At 44.0% G+C, this 14391-nt stretch overlaps 2 protein-coding genes across 2 annotated transcripts; one reads left to right on the top strand and one right to left on the bottom strand.

Annotated features, from left to right (window-relative positions):
• The first annotated feature begins 3375 nt into the window (after positions 1 to 3375).
• Positions 3376 to 6691, top strand: LOC123482376 (extensin-like). The gene is made up of 3 exons (XM_045209728.1): positions 3376 to 3405; positions 3564 to 3666; positions 6357 to 6691. Exons 1-3 carry the CDS (start codon positions 3376 to 3378, stop codon positions 6689 to 6691), a joined length of 468 nt encoding a protein of 155 aa, XP_045065663.1.
• Positions 6692 to 8901: 2210 nt separating this feature from the next.
• LOC121547725 (transmembrane protein 100) lies at positions 8902 to 12043 on the bottom strand. Its single transcript, XM_041859137.2, has 2 exons — positions 11610 to 12043; positions 8902 to 9828 (listed from the first exon to the last, which is right to left on the bottom strand). The coding sequence occupies exon 2, from the start codon at positions 9780 to 9782 to the stop codon at positions 9291 to 9293; it is 492 nt and encodes a 163-aa protein (XP_041715071.1). The 5' UTR covers positions 9783 to 9828; positions 11610 to 12043; the 3' UTR covers positions 8902 to 9290.
• Between the last annotated feature and the right edge of the window lie 2348 nt (positions 12044 to 14391).

Consider the following 14391-nt stretch of genomic DNA (forward strand, 5'->3'; position numbering starts at 1 on the left):
ACTTTTGATGTGCTTTGACATCAAAAGTACTAATGCATTTTAGAAACAGAAACCCTCCACTTTTATAAAGTGTCAGCCAGCCGGCAATCCTCCTCCTACATGTTGAGAAGAGTCTGTGACGAACATCTGGTATTTTCCCCCATGCTTAACAGCATCTTTATAACGTTTCTATTTTAGGCTTATGTGCCTAAGTGAACTTAATCTGTGTTTTTCTCTTCCAAATCACCACTAAATGAATCATGGGATAGTGGTGTAATATGAGGGGTCTGTATCGCCATGGTGACTGAAGTCTGAAAACAGGAACAGGAAGTTAATGAGAATGACCTCCAACCCCTCAGGATGCCCCCCCACTGATTCCCTGTGAAAGGATGGATTACCATCAGCAACCATTACACTGAGCCGCTGGCACACACACACACATACACACTGTTGACCATGCGATTGGATTGGAAAAGTGAGGAGGCATACGAGGAAGATGCATTTTTTCTTGCCAAAGATAGGCTTTTTATTAGCAGGTGAAGAATTAATATAGCAGGCGACTGTAAAATAAGTTACAAAAACAAATAAACAGGACAATGTACAAAAAGTAGGTCTAATCAACTAAAACGAAAAGCCAGGCTTCAATCATTCCTGTTCCCGGCAGCATCCCAACCTTACCCTATCTGTCTCTCAAACACAGAAATTACAGGGTTTAAATACCAATACCCATCATGCGTCTGACCAATGGGAAGAAGCCCTTTCACATCCTGTTCAATTAACATTCAACAGCATGAATTAACATCTAAATGTCTTCAGATGCTACACACACACGAATCACCTTAAGCACACATATCAATAACAGTGTAACCATGCTTTAGCATAAATACAATCTGGGATATGAACATGTACAATTGAAGTCAGAAGTTTACATCATTTAGCACACACTCTTATCCAGAGTGACTTACAGGAACAATTATCAATCAATTTTATTTTATATAGCCCTTCGTACATCAGCTAATATCTCGAAGTGCTGTACAGAAACCCAGCCTAAAACCCCAAACAGCTAGTAATGCAGGTGTAGAAGCACGGTGGCTAGGAAAAACTCCCTAGAAAGGCCAAAACCTAGGAAGAAACCTAGAGAGGAACCAGGCTATGAGGGGTGGCCAGTCCTCTTAGGGTTAAGTGCCTTGCTCAAGGGCACATCAACAGATTTTTCACCTAGTCGGCTCAGGAATTAGAACCAGCAACCTTTCGGTTACTGGCACAACACTCTTAACCACTAAGCTACCTGCTTAGGTTGGAGTCATTAAAACTTGTTTTTCAACCACTGCACAAATTTCTTGTTAACAAACTATAGTTTTGGCAAGTCGGTTAGGACATCTACTTTGTGCATGACACAAGTAATATTTCCAACAATTGTTTACAGACAGATTATTTCACTTATAATTCACTGTATCACAATTCCAGTGGGTCAGAAGTGTACATACACTAAGTTGACTGTGCCTTTAAACAGCTTGGAAAATTCCAGAAAATGATGTCATGGTTTTAGAAGCTTCTGATAGGCTAATTGACATCATTTGAGTCAATTGGAGGTGTACCTGTGGATGTATTTCCAGAACAACAGCAAAGGACCTTGTGAAGATGCTGGAGGAAACAGGTACAAAAGTATCTATATCCACAGTAAAACAAGTCCTATATCGACATAACCAGCAAGGAAGAAGCCACTGCTCCAAAACGCCATAAAAAAGCCAGACTACGGTTTGCAACTGCACATGGGGACAAAGATCGTACTTTTTGGAGAAATGTCCTCTGGTCTGATGAAACAAAAATATAACTGTTTGGCCATAATGACCATCGTTATGTTTGGAGGAAAAATGGGGTGGCTTGCAAGCCGACGAACACCATCCCAACCGTGAAGCACGGGGGTGGCAGCATCATGCTGTGGGGGTGCTTTACTGCAGGAGGGACTGGTGCACTTCACAAAATAGATGGCATCATGAGGAAGGAAAATTATGTGGATATATTGAAGCAACATCTCAAGACATCAGTCAGGAAGTTAAAACTTGGTCCCAAATGGGTCTTCCAAATGGACAATGACCCCAAGCATACTTCCAAAGTTGTGGCAAAATGGCTTAAGGACAACAAATTCAAGGTATTGGAGTGGCCATCACAAAGCCCTGACCTCAATCCTATAGAAAATGTGTGGGCAGAACTGAAAAAGCGTGTGCGTGCAAGGAAGCCTACAAATCTGATTCAGTTACACCAACTCTGTCAGGAGAAATGGGCCAAAATTCACCCAACTTATTGTGGGAAGCTTGTGGAAGGCTACCCGAAACGTTTGACCCAAGTTAAACAATTTAAAGGCAATGCTACCAAGTACTAATTGAGTGTATGTAAACTTCTGACCCACTGGGAATATGATGAAAGAAATAAAAGCAGAAATAAATCATTTTCTCTACTATTATTCTGACATTTCACATTCTTAAAATAAAGTGGTGAACCTAACTGACCTAAAACAGATAATTTTTACTAGGATTAAATGTCAGGAATTGTGAAAAACTGAGTTTAAATGTATTTGGTTAAGGTGTATGTAAACTTCCGACTTCAACTGTACGTCCACCTGGGATAAGAAACTTCCGCTATCCCCGTACACTGAATAAACCATGCGCTCTTGAACACATCCCATTGCCCGTCAATTCTTTGACCAGGAAATTAACAGATAACCCTCTACAATCAATGAGGAAATACCGGGTAATGACTTACCAAAAGGACATCGCTAACGTCACATTATACAATTAGTAAATATACAGTATGTGCTTATCATAAACCATTAACCGTTTGCAATGTCTGATTATTGATATTGATATACTGTAAGGCATGTCTTTAGATTATGTGACGGATATCATAGGACGATCGCCACACACACACACACACTTACACACTTACACACTCACACACAGTTTATTGGTCAGACACTGTGTTCCTATTGTGGCATGGTTGCCTTGACCCGGGCAGAGGAGAGGAGCAGGTGTGTTCTTACTTCATAGCAACTAGACTTGCCGGAGACAAGCAATGGGAAAACTCGGGTACACAGAATCTGGCTTTCTGCGTTATATTGCAAACATGTAACTAACAGAAAACATTCTAATTACACTATAAATGCATCTTCTCACAAACTCACATCGATTCTAGACTTTTGTTGAATTGCAGCAAACTTCAAATTGCGAATAGCACTGTGTCATAGTCCTCCTCCACTGATATAACTATCCTTATATAACCAATGCTGACTGAGAACGGGGTTATTTTAAAACCCATTGCAGAGGTGTGAAGCGATTTATTAAGGATCGTATTCACTTAAATAAACAGAGGGCTTCCCAGCAGTGCCCAGCGCTGACAATGGGCATCTGGGGGCATTGGGGCGGAGAGGTGGGGCCTTGGGATGGAGCGAAGGGTCATTGTTCAAAGTTTTGGTAAAGGGTGTATAGTCTCACAGTCTCACTAACCTACTTCCTGTTCTCGCTCTGATCCCTCAGCCTTTTAATAGTTAGTCCCCCATTAATCCCTTTTCCATTTCCCTATTGTAGCGTGCCAGGCCCTTTCCCAGCGAACAAGGTGTGTGTGTGATAGGGGTGGGGGACACTGCTGCCACGCCTCTGTCTCCTGAATCTGACACCAACAAGATTCTCAGTAAGGGAGGGAACAGGGACATCCCCTCCCACACAGACACACACACACATACACACACACACACACACACACACACACACACACACACACACACACACACACACACACACACACACACACACACACACACACACACACACACACACACACACACACACACACACACACACACACACACACATCCCCTCCCACACAGACACACACACACACACACACACACACACACACACACACACACACACACACACACACACACACACACACACACACACACTTTCCAACAAAAATACAATGGGTCAATCAAGAATCACATCTCAACTCAAGTCAGACATATCTGTCACTCATATCGAGGAACTTCACACCACGCCTCTGGGAAAGGGCCAGGAGTTTCCTGTTTTCCTATTTTCATTTGTACCTTGTAAATGTAGTATGCAATGAATTCAAAAGCTGTTTGAAAAACAATCCTCGGCAATGGATTAGCTTTTGAAATGCATACTTCTGAAGAGCAGGTCAAGTCGTTTGTGTCTTGGCTGGCTGTACTTTTCATAGTCCTGATCTTCTTTAGGAGACCAGCAGGGTTCTAGCCTGGTCCCAGATCTGTTTGTGCTCTTGTGTACTCCATTGCTGTCATTGTCATGACATTGAGTGACAGGGAGTTGGCATAGTAGCACAAACAGACTGGCACTCAGGCTAGCATGATTATGAAGGCTTCTATCTGACTAGCACACTATTGGGATTAGTGTACGTCCCCTATGTAGTGCACTACAGGTCAAAAGCAGTGCACTATATTGGGAATAGGGTGCCATTTGGGATAGAGACTTAGGGTTCACCCAGGGCTACAGATGACATCATGACTTACCTACTACTGTATCATTTCACATTTCATCTATGTTTAGTTACCCTCCAGTGCCATCGATGTTACCCTCACATCGATGTTACCCTCCAGTTACATCGTTGTTACCCTCACATCGATGTTACCCTCCAGTTACATCGATGTAACCCTCACATCAATGTTACCCTACAGTAACATCGATGTTACCCTCACATCGATGTTACCCTCCAGTTACATCGATGTTACCCTCACATCGATGTTACCCTCCAGTAACATCGATGTTACCCTCACATCGATGTAACCCTCCAGTAACATCGATGTTACCCTCACATCGATGTTACCCTCCAGTTACATCGATGTAACCCTCACATCGATGTTACCCTCCAGTTACATCGATGTAACCCTCACATCAATGTTACCCTCCAGTAACATCGATGTTACCCTCACATCGATGTTACCCTCCAGTTACATCGATGTTACCCTCACATCGATGTTACCCTCCAGTAACATCGATGTTACCCTCACATCGATGTAACCCTCCAGTAACATCGATGTTACCCTCACATCGATGTTACCCTCCAGTTACATCGATGTAACCCTCACATCGATGTTACCCTCCAGTTACATCGATGTTACCCTCACATCGATGTTACCCTCCAGTTACATCGATGTTACCCTCACATCGATGTTACCCTCCAGTTACATCGATGTTACCCTCCAGTTACATCGATGTTACCCTCCAGTTACATGGAGCACTGGGACTCTGTGTGTGTTTATGTGTATGTGTTGTTTGTAGGAGAATATTGCCTTGTGTATTTATTGAGAACTCTCAAAGTGATGACTGTTGGATCTACGGTTCCGGTGTCAGGGTGATGCAACACACACCCTCTATCTCTCTCCCTCCTCTCTCTCCCTCCGTCTGCCTCTCTCTCTCTCCCTCTTCTCTCCTTCCCTCCTTCTGTCTCGCTCTCTCTCTCTCTCTCTCTCTCTCTCCCTCCTCTCTCTCTCTCTCTCGCTCTGCCTCTCTCTCCCTCCTCTCTCTCTCTCCTTCTGCCTCTCTCTCTCTCCCTCCTCTCTCTCCCTCCCTCTGTCTCGCTCTCTCTCTCACTTCCTCTCTCTCTCCCTCTGCCTCTCTCTCCCTCTCTCTCTCTCTCTCTCTCTCTCGCTCTGCCTCTCTCTCCCTCCTCTCTCTCTCTCTCTCCTTCTGCCTCTCTTTCTCTCCCTCCTCTCTCTCTCTCTGCCTCTCTCGCTCTCCCTCCTCTCTCTCTCTCCCTCTGCCTCTCTCTCTCCCTCCTCTCTCTCTCTCCCTCCTCTCTCTCTCCCTCCTCTCTCTCTCTCCCTTCCTCTCTCTCTCCCTCCTCTCTCTTCCTCTGCCTCTCTCCCTCTGCCTCTCTCTCTCTCCCTCCTCTCTCTCCCTCTGCCTCTCTCTCTCTGCCTCTCCCTCTCCCCCCCTCTCCCCCCCCATTTCTCTCTCTCTCCCCCTTTCTCCCTCCCTCTCGCTCTCTCTCTCCCCCCTCTCTCTGCATAGCATTCCCTGCGTGCGCCATTCCAGTGGAGATAAAGTTAGCGCTGTGGAAGTGACAATGTGTTGTAGCCAGTGGCCTCACAGTGACGCAACCCAATGATTTTATTATCTGCTCTGGTGTTGGAGGGATGCTAAGCAACGTGAACACACACTATAAATACAACTAACCCCCTCCCCGATTATCTAGCCCCCTTCCACTCCCCCACTGTCCAGCTCCCTCCCACTCCCCCCACTGTCCAGCCCCCTACCACTAGCCCACTGTCCAGCCCCCTCCCACTCCCCCACTGTACACTCCCCCACTGTCCACTCCCCTCCCATTCCTCCACTGTCCAGCCCCCTCCCACCCCCCCACTGTCCAGCCCCCTCCAACCCCCCCACTGTCCAGCCCCCTCCCCTACTGTCCAGCCCCCCTCCCCACTGTCCAGCCCCCTCCCACCCCCCACTGTCCAGCCTCCTCCCACTCCCCCACTGTCCAGCCCCCTCCCACCCCCCCCACTGTCCAGCCTCCTCCCCCTCCCCCACTGTCTAGCCCCTCCAACCCCCCTACAGTCCAGCCCCCCTCCCCACTGTCCAGCCCCTCCCCCACTGTCCAGCCCCCTCCCACTCCCCCACTGTCCAGCCCCTCCTGCTTCCCCATTAGCCAGCCCCCTCCCACTACCCAAACATGACTTACAAATACAAAACCTAGAAAGTAAAGTAAAATGTCTGTTAGATACTGACGTTTTTGTTAAAGGGATATCCCAAAAACATGTAATTTCACTGGTTGATTGATTGATTGATTGATGATTGGCACATTGATTTAACGTCTTAAGTTTAATGGCACAAATATTCCAAATATATGTCAATGGATATGTCATAAATAGCATGAAAATAAAACTTAACCAGGGTACAATGCTATATTTGTTAACAATTTTCAATGAAACCACAACTTGCTTAGCCACAGCTCTGGTCTAACAATGAAAAACGGCACAACATGTAATCAATATTATGCATACTAGGCGGTTACAAAGGTATATTGTATTGTTATTTAAAATGATGTGCACTGTTTTTAAAAGAAGCATAAAAAGCGGTGCATATCAAACTTGGGATATACATTGACTTCATTAGGCAATCACTTCCTACAAGTTCACTATACATAGTCATTGAGGGAGCTTTGACAGTGAAAAGTCAGCTAGTCTACCACATATCTAAAACATAACATTAAAGTACCTATTAAATGTTCACTTGAAACATCAACAGAGCAGCAGTAGAGTCACAGACACATCACGTGACGTGCATGAGTAGAGTAGAATGGAGAATCATGGTCCACCGTGTAACTATCCTTTCTGCTCCAAGATGAAGTTTCCCCTGGGTACAGATCTAGGATCGGCTTCAACTCCCCCAATCCTAACCTTAACCATTAGTGAGCAAAATGCAAAAATGACTCAAGATCAGAATCTATGGGCAACTTCCCCCTACTTCATCCTTCCTTTCCAATAACTCATCTGTGGATACTCCATTCTTTATCTCCACGATCTTGATCCTGGTCTTCTCACATGTCCAGGGAGAACAAACCACCAGAATTTCAGATAGGATCTCAGCTCAGAACAACTAGTCTTTCTAGCAGGGGTTGGAACTGGTTCAGGGAACAGAACAGAAAACCTGAAAATAATGTCATTTTTCAAGGAACAGAAAAGGAACCGGGAACGAAAGGGATCCATACTGTTCCGGAACAGAACCGTTATTTTAAAAGCATGGGAACCGGTTAATAATGTTATTTTACGTTCCAGGCATTTTTTTCTAGTCCCTCAAAAAAAACGCAACAAAGCACCTATGCAAAGCCCTCACTCTGTCACTCAGAAACGTATACAAGTGTCTGCCTGCAAGCTGAACATCCTTGACAGTGTGTGTGCGTGTTTAGGCTACCTGCCCCTCCCCCCTCCGAAGCATAGTCTACTGTACTGACGTTACAAGTGTGATTCAGAAGATAGGGAGAGAGATTTGTAATTAGCTAAAGAAGAATGGATTCACTTTTTCAATGCTAGTTAAGGATACAAAAGGCCTAGTTATCACGTTTCACGTTGGATTTATTAACTACAAAAAGCTAAGACGTGTTTTTAATTCTGTTGCCGCTCTGCACACACAAGATTGTTAGCTAGCTAGCTCAAAGGACATTCAAAGTTCCTCCATAGAAGCCGCTCCTCATAGGTATAATTCTGTAGACCTAATTCAGATAATGCATGTCATAACAAGATGCCCAGCACTTCAAGCCTCCTCCTCAACCCTCTGTCGCTCTCTACCCACCCACAATATTTCAGTCGCATCTTGTACCACTTGTCTGTCCATCAGGCATGTAAACAACTAGCTTGCCTGCTCTATCCGCACTGATTGGTGAAGTCATTTAATGAGCTAATTGTAAAAAAACAGTTGATTTCACAGGTTAAAAAAGGAACAGAAAGGAACAATATAAACCAGTACTTTTTTTGAGTTCAAACCGGTTCAGAACTTTTTTTTGCTGGTCGGAACAGTGGAACGGAATGAAAAGAATAGTGGTTCTGTTTATAACTAAACTTTTGGAAATTCATTTAGGTTCCAACCCCTGCTTTCTAGGCATCTAGTCCTTCCAGATAGGATCTCACCTACAAAACAGCTAGATTGTCTAGCCAATTCTAGTCCTTCCAGATAGGATCTCACCTACAAAACAGCTAGATTGTCTAGCCAATTCTAGTCCTTCCAGATAGGATCTCACCTACAAAACAGCTAGATTGTCTAGCCAATTCTAGTCCTTCCAGATAGGATCTCACCTACAAAACAGCTAGATTGTCTAGCCAATTCTAGTCCTTCCAGATAGGATCTCACCTACAAAACAGCTAGATTGTCTAGCCAATTCTAGTCCCTTCCAGATAGGATCTCACCTACAAAACAGCTAGATTGTCTAGCCAATTCTAGTCCTTCCAGATAGGATCTCACCTACAAAACAGCTAGATTGTCTAGCCAATTCTAGTCCTTCCAGATAGGATCTCACCTACAAAACAGCTAGATTGTCTAGCCAATTCTAGTCCTTCAGCTAAGCATTTGTTTTTGACAATGTGTGAGTCCTTCATACCCAAACACCTCAGACATCCCTCATCTCTCTCCAGTCTCTTGTCATTCGATACCTTTTTGTTCAAACTTCAAATTGTTCAATTTAACAGTCCAACTGTCCAAGTCTTCCCCTCAGGCCACACAGGCACCTTGACTTCAAATTGTTCAAACTTCCATTTAACAGTCCCTCTCTTCCCTCAGAACTCAGACCACGCAGAGTCCATGGTTGGCCATGAGGGCCGTCTGACTCTCCCTCCTCCAGTCCTTCTTCCTCCCCAGCCGGACCCTCCAGCAGACAGCACTGGACCCCAGGAGGGCCAGCCCGGCCGACAGCAGAACCAGCCCCAGCACCGAGATGGTGGAGCCGTGGGAGTTGAACGTGTACGCCACGGCTGTTACCACAATACCGGCGATAAGGACCACCACGCCAAACGGCACGGTGCACCGGTAGCACGACATCTCCGCCCCGCCGGTGGCCGCTGTCAACTGCACCTCGTTGATTAACGGGACGGTCGTCACAACAACGCTACGGTCCTTCTTGTTGTTGTTGTTGTTGTTGTTGTTGGATTTCTCTGTCGTGACTTTCTCAGAGGTTGATGTGGGCATTTTCATGGTGCTTTTGGGGACTTTCGGTGCGTTTTTGCTGATGGGGTCTTCTGGAATAGAGATTTTGCTGGCTAGGAAAAGGTGGGCCATCTTGACTTTCAGTGGTCAACCTGTTGAGTTTGTCAATCTGTGTGGCCTACAGAGAGAGAAAAGTTAATTTTAGTCATATTGAAATCAAAACAGAGAACCCAGATTACACTTTATGAAACAGCACTACAATAAAGGATGTCAACAGAGCACAATTGACTGAGTTGAAGGCTGTGCTCATTGAAATGAACTAAGATCTCTGTGCAGGGCCGGCCCGCCCATTAGTGGCAGATTGACTAGGGCAGCATTTTCCGAGCTAAACTGACCAAGACGTACCTCCAACAATACATAAAACGTCACATAATTACAGTGCATTCGGAAAGTATTCAGAACCCTTCCCTTTTCCCGCTCTTGGCATGTTTTTAGATTTATCCAAAGAGTTTGACACAGTTGATCATGAAATATTACTTTCTAAATTGAATGATTATGTTTTTCATGATTATACATATTAATTGGTTATGTTTATGATAGAGAACAATTTGTTTATGCAAACATCTGTGCATCTGCAAGGGCCAAGATATCCTGTGGCGTCCCACAGGGTTCGATAATTTGACCTTTATTAGTCCTAATCTATATTAATGACCTTGCTGCTGTGTCTTCTACTGTACTTCCCATTCTCTTTGCTGATTATACCAATTTTATTTTATCAAACAATCATTTTGATTCACCAATTAATGAAGCCAACTCAGGCATGGCCACATTTTCTGAATGGTTCCAGATAAACAAATTATCTTTAAATGTTTAAAAAATCCAACTTCATTGTAGTACTAGTAAGAATAAAAAATATTGTTAAAAAAAAAAGAGCCAGAATCTCAATTGGTGGTCACATCCACTAGATTCCTTTGGGTTCTAATTAATGAAAATTTATCATATTCAATTTGTCTGCAGCAAAGTGATGAAATCGGTTGGTATCATCAGAAAGATTAGTGCTTTGGTTCATCAGGCTTGCTTCCTAACTTTATACTATAGCTTAAAAAAATATATATATATATCTTTGGTGCAAACAAATTAAACTTAAATTAAACTTAAACAGTACAGTAAAGAAAAGTAAAGTATAGTACAGTACAATAGTACAGCACAGTAGAGTATAGTACAGTATAATGTACTGTATTGTACCGTACTTTCCTCTAATGTACTCTACTCAAGACGTATTTTCAACTTTCATTCAGAACCTAAAATGAACCTAACTTCACTGTCTGGAAAAATATGTATTTTAGATGTCTTTTCAACGTAATTTTGCTTACTGGGACTATTGTAGTTTTGCGGGGTATAGGAGGGCGTCAATCTTTTTTGTCTTCCCTAGGGCGGCAGAATGGCCAGGATCGGGCCTGTCTCTGTGCCTATGCATAGCCTATGCACTGGCAGTAATATTTCCTCCGGATGCATCGTTGGCAGTTGAATTTGAGGCCTCTACAACAAGCAACATAACTGTCAAATTCCCCGGAGAACGTCGGGCAACGTTAGCAGACCTCCGTGAAACCAGAGCCGGCCAATTTCATAAACACTCTGCTCTAATGATGAAATAGAATATGTTAAAAGCTATTAAAACAGCTATGACGTAGCATATGTCATCAACACTTTACATCTCTGTCGATGTCCACTGGGATGCGATGCAATATTTCGAAGTCTAGGCTGTTGCTCGAGCACGCGCGTTATGGAGATTCTTTTTTTGTCGATAAAAAATAATCTCTTTATCCACATTTAGATGCCGACTGTTTCCATATTTAACACATAACCCATGCACATATTGTAGTTTCAGCGATATGATATTCAATGAAAGCAATAACTGTGAATTTCACAATTAAAGTCAAAGAAATCAGTTAAACTTACTGTATTCTGGACCTCTTTTCATTCTCTGACGTTCTTCAGTGCGTCTTTGGGGTAACGGAATGCAACCATCAGCCTTTTCACTCTCATCTCGTTCTTGAAGTTGTCTGTCATGTCATCTGTTCGTTTTTTGACCATTATTAGTTCATTTTTTCTCCAAATACAGATATAATATACGACTCCCCTGTTTACCTTTCACACGAGCGCATGGAAATGTGTTATATGCGCAGGGTTCTTTCCCAGAATTAGATAAATTATATAGCCTTTTATTTCACTCACTTCTACTCTCTCAATGCGCTGTCCATGTATCGTGCAGGCAGCGGATGTTCTAAACGAGCGCAGTCATGTCTAGAAAGCTGTGGCTCTTTGCCATGATCTGGTCTACATCGTCTTGGAGAATCATGCAGGGGGATATCAATAGCTAAAGAGGGGAGTGGCTGTGAGACACGACTCTCCTCTCCCCCTCACCTAGTGAACGAGCAAGGAAACTTTTAACCCTTCCCACTCGGAAGACAGGGACACACTTGAACTGATTGATATACTGCTAAGTCTATTATTATTGATTTCAAAGTATACAGCAAACGCAATTTCAATGTGTTTATGACCCATAGCATCACATCTTATTCTGTATTCAAACAACAATTACGTTCTTCTTTATTGTTTTACCAGTAGTGTATATCACATAACAGCAACAATTAAATTATGTCTACTGTTATGATATAATGCGTTGTCTTATCCATGTTGTTCATTTCTACTTGTGTTTCAAGGTGTCAAGACTCACCAATGGCACTGCCTATGCTTTGTATGCAAACTAAGGTATGTCCTTTACGCTATGTTTGTATAGGGGCTGGTAACCCTAGCATGTAATGGCTCTGTGTGTGTGTGAGTGTGCGCATGTGTCTGTGTTTAAGTAATGGCTCGGTATTATTTTAACCCCTTGTTTCGGGGTCTGGTTCTCAGACACATGGGGAGTAGTCCTGACTGCTTTCCTTCCTGGACTCACTGCTTTCCTAACTGACACTCAATATTTCCACACAGGGATGCAACAAACTCTTACCCTCCATTGTTGCACAATGTCATTGCACCATTGCTCCACTGACTTACTGTATAATGTCAAGTATGGCCTGCAACGTTGGAGATTTGCCTGCAGTTGCAGTCATTTGTAAGTGCCTAGTGCACTGTGGAAGAAAATAGCATTCAGTCATTGCCGTGTCACTCTGACTCCGAATTCCCATACTTTTTTATTTTTTACATTTACACAAACTATTGATAAAGTTACAGTTATAAACATTGTGGGACAGTTTCCCCGGGGCCAGAGGAAGCCTATTCCTTGACTAAAGCACTTTCAGTTGGATACTCTCCAATGAGGACACTTTAAGTCAATGACTAAATGCTATTTTCTTCCACATTGCATTAGTCACTTACAAATGACTGCAATAATACCAAGCCATTACTTAAACACAGACACACACACACAGACACACACACACACACACACACACACACACACACACACACACACACACACACACACACACACACACACACACACACACACACACACACACACACACACACACACACACACACACACACACACAGGCTGGCTTCCCACTATTCCCACCATTATCCCCCAGAGAATTGTCTGGGCTACTCTAAGTGAGCGAGAGGCTGTACCAGACTGCTATACCCTTTATCCACAAACCTTCTGTGCTCTACCTCAGAATCTGTGTCCTCGTAGAAATTCCTTGTTTTTAATGATGGCGTTTCTCTGATCTGCAGAGTGTGGGAAGAATGGTCCAGCTTGGCTTTGACATCTGCTGAGAGTTAGTCAGGTTCAACAGTCTGTTGGTCTGTTTACTGTCTTTACACTGCTGCACAGGAGGTTGATTGGGGGAAAATGTGCTCGTGGTAATGGCTGGAGCAGAATCAGTGGAATGGTATCAAATACATCAAAACACATGGTTTCCAGGTGTTTGATGCCAAATTCCATTTGCATCGTTCCGGCCATTATTATGAGCCGTTCCCCCTCAGCAGCCTCCACTGCGCCTGCTGTCTGTCTATAGTCCATTTAGAGAGGGATACTCAAGTCTAAGGTCGCATCCCAAATGGCACCCTATTCCTTACATAGTGCACTACTTAAGACCAAAGCCCTATGGGCCCTGGTCAAAAGTAGTGCACTACATTGGGAATAGGGTGCCATTTGGCACGGAACCTAAATCGAATTAAACATGATCCCTGAATCCTCATGTCTCTGTGGTGGTCTAATGAATGTTGTAAATAATGTGAATGTGTTTAGGTGTAGATGATTTGTCAGACAGGAACACAGTGGGAGTCATGGGCTCTGTCTGCAATGGCACTCCATTTCCTTTATAGTGCACTATTTCTGACCAGGGCCTTTTATGTCTCAAAGGTAGTGCGCTATGTAGAGGAATTGGGTGTCTTTTGGGATGGAACCATGGTAAAGAAAACACAGGTGTGTTTTGTGTTTTTGGATGATATGGGATTGTGTGAATGATTTTGGCTTAGTGTTGTATCATACATTGTGTTTGTGTTTGTATTGTAATGTCTGAGCTCCAGCCAGGCACATCTGTGATATTCTAAACAGACCCAGGACCTGCCTGTGGAGATAGGACCATCAGGGCCCAGTGGGGGGCAACTCTCCCCACAGAGCTCAGGCCCTGCCTGGGGTCCACTCACATAGATGCCCCCCTACACTCTCCTTTGATCCAGGGCAGGAGTCCCACTGCTGGGGTCTCTCCCCCACAGCCTGGCCCTGTCGTGG

The sequence above is a fragment of the Coregonus clupeaformis genome, chromosome 31 (assembly GCF_020615455.1).
Source record: "Coregonus clupeaformis isolate EN_2021a chromosome 31, ASM2061545v1, whole genome shotgun sequence".
Taxonomy (NCBI): Eukaryota; Metazoa; Chordata; class Actinopteri; order Salmoniformes; family Salmonidae; genus Coregonus; species Coregonus clupeaformis.